The sequence below is a fragment of the Lygodium microphyllum genome, chromosome 18 (genome assembly GCF_053477565.2).
Source record: "Lygodium microphyllum isolate KBCC chromosome 18, Lygodium_microphyllum_v1.1.10, whole genome shotgun sequence".
In the NCBI taxonomy this organism is placed as follows: domain Eukaryota; kingdom Viridiplantae; phylum Streptophyta; class Polypodiopsida; order Schizaeales; family Lygodiaceae; genus Lygodium; species Lygodium microphyllum.
Genome location: NC_141152.1, coordinates 10,869,570 through 10,874,661, shown reverse-complemented (window position 1 = coordinate 10,874,661; position 5,092 = coordinate 10,869,570). Strand labels below are relative to the sequence as shown.

Here is a 5,092-nt window from a genome sequence, read left to right as displayed (position 1 = left end):
GGACGAGTACCTTAAGTAGTTCTTTATTGTATAAGTTATCAATAGGATAATGCTATTGGTTCTTTTTTAAAGCTAGGGTGCATTCTCAAGGGAATAATGGTCTTATATGGTCTTCCCTTTAGTGTGGAGTTGACAATGATGCTTGTGCTTTCCTAACAACTACATTCATTAGCAAATGATTGATTTCCACTTTTTGTTGATTCTATAATATCAATGCAAACTAGTAATGCATTGTAGCATCCACATGTAGAATTTTAGTACACACCCCTTTAGTCAAAGTACCCATGGAATACCCCTAGTCCATATATTTATTTTGTGTTAGATGGATACTTACTTGACAATGTGTAGTACATATGTTTATAAGTTCCATATCAAGCTTTGTTGATAGTTCCATTGGTTTTAGATGGACCTTAAGCAAGTCATATCTAGAATTATTGCAAAGAAAAAGAAGTTATGGTTATTAGATTTGACAAGCCTTTCTATGCATCTCAAAGAATTAACTCATTTAAAGCTAACACACTTAAATGGTTGTTAAGGTGATAATATTCTTAATTGAGTTATTTTTCTTGTCTTTGGGCATCTATATTACTAGAAATTGCAAATGAAGTAATGCTTTAAGGTCAATCTAACACTTTGAATGCAAGTCAAGGAATACACATCAATAAAAGCTTGGACTCTCTCATTGTAGCAAATAAGGTCATTTGATTTCATAAACTCATGACATGTTGCAAGGTTGTAATTATCCATATTACTTTAGTAGAGAGATCACATTGTGTATATTAGGGTGAACTCAAATATTATACAATTGTATTTGGATTTTCTAATCTTTAAATGATAGAGGTAACAATCACGCTTTAGTTTAGGATTATCCTTAGGTTATAGAGTTGAAGAATCAACATGTTTGAATAACCCCTAGGTCAGGGCAAAGTAACCATACCTCCATGTGTGCGAAATTCTATAAGAGCCATGTCGCCAGGCTCTTGTGTCTTGAAAGGGATGGTGCTATCTCCCTCTTTGTATGGAGTATCATCCGCATGTAAGAAAAGCAACTCTTACATGCGACTCTCTCCCACTCATGTATTCTCCATACAGAGATGCACACACATCCACAACACAAATACAAACACAAACACGTAGAGAGCTGTACCAAGCACATATGGGGAAAGCCCCACAACTATTTCTGCATCCATTGCAATGCCCTGTTTGTTGTGAATATTTTTAATAACTCTTTTTCGTTGATTTTATGTTAATATATGGTTTTTACGAATTTACGATGTGCGTCTTTGAGAAAATGTACACAATAGTGGTATTAGAGCTTTGGAAATATTCAGTTAGTCTAGTGAAGGAGTTGAGTATTTCAAAAATTCCAACCCTTATAGCCCTTGGTAGAAAAACCTGAATAGAAACACAAATTCAAGTAAAATAGAGATCAGGCGAGTCCAAAGGCCTCCACCAATCTGGGTTGTAGGTACTGTGGAACATTGGCGTCTGAAGACATTGAATTCCACAACCAAATCATCCAAAAGCTCTTTCGCCTGATTTTACAGACTTCTCATTGGCATGGGTTGTCATCAGCGTTAGGTCACCAAGTCTGTGTTGGTATCTATGAAACAGGGGCTCTCAGCCAGGACCTTCTCCCAGAAACCATCATTGAGTCCAGAGACTTATACAGACAGAACAAGATTTCTTGTGTGAAGACTCTGAACTGGACCGCTGGGGATCATTTGTAGCATAAACATCTGACAGAACTTTGGCGTTCTCCTGATCTTTGACTTGAAGTAGATTCTCTGTATCACATTCATAACTGCATTGGCCAAGAGGAAATCCTGGTGTGCCTGTATCCACAATACACTGGTGAGAGACATCATCACCTGGAGTATCCATCTGCTCAGAAACTGTATGGATACTCACAGGAGTAATATCGTGAGTCTGATTGAGTGAAACATGATTTAGTATCCCTTCTGAAGCCAATTCTTTGCCCGAGACCGCTCTAATATTGCTGCATTTAGAACGGAGTATCGTAGTGCGACCAGGTCTATACTGAACAGTATCTCCATCCTCCCAAGATTCGCCTGTCTCATCAAGAGTTTGCTTAGGTAGTCTTCTCTTCCTGTTTGATGTATGGTGCTCTGCTTGGCGTACAAGATGCGCCCTCAAGTATTCTGGGTTACATACAAGCTTCGCAAACATTGCCACCATCTTTTGTTGCCGCTCTTCCAAGACTTGAAGCCGGCATCCTAAATTATGCATCTCAGTCGCTGTAGCTTTTTGCTGTTGCCTGAAGCTCCATAGTTCCTTCTGCAGTAGATTCTTGTCTTCCTTAAGCTTGTCCAACTCCTTTTCAAGCCCCGAGTGTCCTGGATCATTGCAACCGATTTTTGACTCCGCCTGTAACAGCAATGCCTGTCCTCGACTGTTATGTGACCCTAAAGGCTTCTTGCGCTGGATGTTCTTCAGGGAATCCTGACTACCTTTGAAAAAACCATCATTTGCAAACTCCCATCGTTCTGGACCAGTTTTTTTGAAGCCCTGGATCCATGAAGGAAAGTCCATTAAGTGTAGTGCAACACACAGAGACTGTGTATATCAAAATCAAATGCACCACCACTAAACAGTTTGAGCAACACCACTAGTGCAATATCTCTGAACCTGAAGCTACATGCTTCAACAAATAATAAGAAGAACCAGTGCTTAGCCAGGAATACTACACAGTCACAAACTGCAAAACAGTGAACATGACTACTCTGTCAATCGGATATCTGACCAAATGGCTAGATTCCTTCCTGCCATGTTTTTCCATAAGGTTACTGCCAGGCTGGCAGTAACTTACCCACCATTCCTGTTGCTAGCTAGAAGAAATGCATGCGTCAAAAACTATCGTACACTACAGGGCGAAGGGTTTGAAGAAACACCAGTAGGACAAAGCAAGATTCTGGAAGGCTAATGATGTTAGTCAACATGAGGCTACATGCTTCCACAGACAGTATTAGCACCACTACTAACAGGCACAAACAGCAACACCGTAAAGATGATGATTACTCTGGCACTAAGAAATCTGACCAAATGTTTAGACTCTTTCTGGCATATCTTTCCAATTAGGTTAGACTCTTCCTGACATGTCTTTCCAAGGAGGTTATGACCAAACTGTGATTAATTTACTCAGCATTTTACACAATTATGGCAGCTAGCTACTGTGCATCAACCATAAAGATCACAGTTACAGGTAGTGAGGTGTCAAACCGAGCTGTGTATCGCATTACCTGCATCTAGTCACACAGGAGCCTTGAAAAGATGGTGTGCACGATTGTAATGGAAAACGCAACTCCTGACTAAGGACATGCCACTTCCACTTCCACTAAGAGGCGAGAGGTTTAATACTGAGTCTGAGACTGATGTACTGTGGATAATCACATTAACGGATAAACAAGAAACAGATCCTTGAATGTTATTGGCTTACATATGTATTCAGCTGCCTCACAAAGCTGGAGAAGTTGTTGTGCTTGAAATAAGCAGGAAGTAAATCTCTCTCAAGATCGGTGGGCTTCCACACCACAAAGCTGTTTTTGCTGCTGCTCCATGACACAATAGTATCCGTTGCCGGATCATCCACCATTTCATAGGTCTTTGTAAGAAAAGGTGCAGGCGCATGGCTGTCCTGAGGCCCATCGCGACCCATAAAATCATGCGTGGCAAAAGAAGACTATATATGCAGAGGTGGTAATTTCAGATGCTTGGATCTGAGGAGCACTACCATCGGCCAAGGCTGAATCAGAGCTTCATTTCCCTTCACCAGTGAGCTGCAGTGCCTCTTCTCCGGCTATCACAGCACGTTTAATGCATCATAATTGGCACAGTACCTCTTCTCCAGCTATCACAGCACGATAAAATGCATAATGATTGGCACAGAAGGATGTCACAAAATTTGCATCAGTTGCACCTCCAGGGGCCGACATCTGCACTAGAGTCTACAGCCCAAAGAACTTGCCCAAAATAAGCACTACCAAATTCAGGTTGCTTAATATACCTATAACCTTCCATGGCATCCCAAAAGAATACTGCTCATCGTTTGAGATGGTTTTTTGGCAAATCAGTGGCCCTGATGGCAGAGATGCTCCGAATTTTATTTATGGTGATGGTTTCTGCAATATTGTATGGGAGCAATCCCGAAGCCCAGCAAGGTGAAGCCAAGGTAACCGTCCTTGGAAAGGTTGTGATCCATGAACAAGAAAAAGGGGATAAAAGAACAACAGAGGGACGCTGTCGAAGGATCTCCTTTCAGACCTGAGCAAGCCTTTTCGGTGATTCTGGAGCTTCCCTTCCGCCCAGCACGTGGGTGATGATCACAATAACAACAACAGACGCCAAACAAAGAGAGAAGAATGTAAGGACAAATAGTGGGTAACTCGTCATCGTATTAATATACCTGATCCCTTGAACATATATATCTATGATGGATATAGCTTTCGAATCCAGATGCCTTCAGGCTTTCAACCCATGAAGAAGTGATTCGGGAATCTATTGGCATCGTTCGTTTGTATGTGCCATTTTGTGTGGTATTACCAAGGCTACTTTAGGACCCCGATGCACTGCGTGGCAGAGCCATCTTAATAGGAGGTATACGACTAGGCGTTTACATATATGCATTTGTATTTATAAATTTTCTTTTGGTTGATTAATACAACCAATCGTGATAGTGCATCTCAACTCTATCTCGCCTAATGGTTGTAACCACCATTGGTTCACGTGCCACTCAATGTGGTTGGGCACTTGCTATGATATTCCCCAGATGGCTTGAAGAGTAATGTCATTTTATTGGGCTATAGAGTTTTCAAATGTGTGTCAAGGCCCCTTGCCCACAGTGTGGCAAGGAGCCCTGAATAGGAGGTGGACAACCAGGAGTTTACACATATGCAATAATATTTATTAACTTTCTTTTGGTTTGATCTATACTACATTATTATTTGAGCTACAAGATCGGGAGGTGTAAAAGCACCAACGAGCTCCCGAACCTAGCTCCCAAACCAAACCAAAGTCTACATGTACCATTAATTGCTCACATGATTGGGGGTAGAGAGAAACGTGGTCATTAATC

The 5,092-nt window shown here is 41.2% G+C and overlaps 1 protein-coding gene across 3 annotated transcripts; it reads right to left on the bottom strand.

The window, feature by feature from the left end:
* Window positions 1-1,303: 1,303 nt before the first annotated feature.
* LOC148020581 (heat stress transcription factor A-1-like) lies at window positions 1,304-4,365 on the bottom strand. 3 transcript variants are annotated; one of them, XM_087699407.1, is made up of 3 exons: window positions 3,458-4,365; window positions 1,912-2,529; window positions 1,304-1,835 (listed from the first exon to the last, which is right to left on the bottom strand). In XM_087699407.1, the coding sequence occupies exons 1-3, from the start codon at window positions 3,674-3,676 to the stop codon at window positions 1,665-1,667; spliced, it is 1,008 nt and encodes a 335-aa protein (XP_087555533.1). In that variant the 5' UTR covers window positions 3,677-4,365; the 3' UTR covers window positions 1,304-1,664. The 3 variants fall into 3 exon arrangements, with proteins under 3 accessions (XP_087555533.1, XP_087555532.1, XP_087555534.1); XM_087699406.1 differs by having other exon boundaries at window positions 1,304-2,529; XM_087699408.1 differs by having other exon boundaries at window positions 1,304-2,529; window positions 3,261-3,594.
* Between the last annotated feature and the right edge of the window lie 727 nt (window positions 4,366-5,092).

Bases quoted from the DNA above. Each gene is read 5' to 3' on its own strand.
- LOC148020581 (XM_087699406.1), bottom strand. From the start codon at position 3,676: ATGGGTCGCGATGGGCCTCAGGACAGCCATGCGCCTGCACCTTTTCTT. The intron at 2,530-3,457 runs GTAAGCCAATAA...TCATGGATCCAG, and splicing joins TGAGGCAGCTGAATACATAT to GGCTTCAAAAAAACTGGTCC.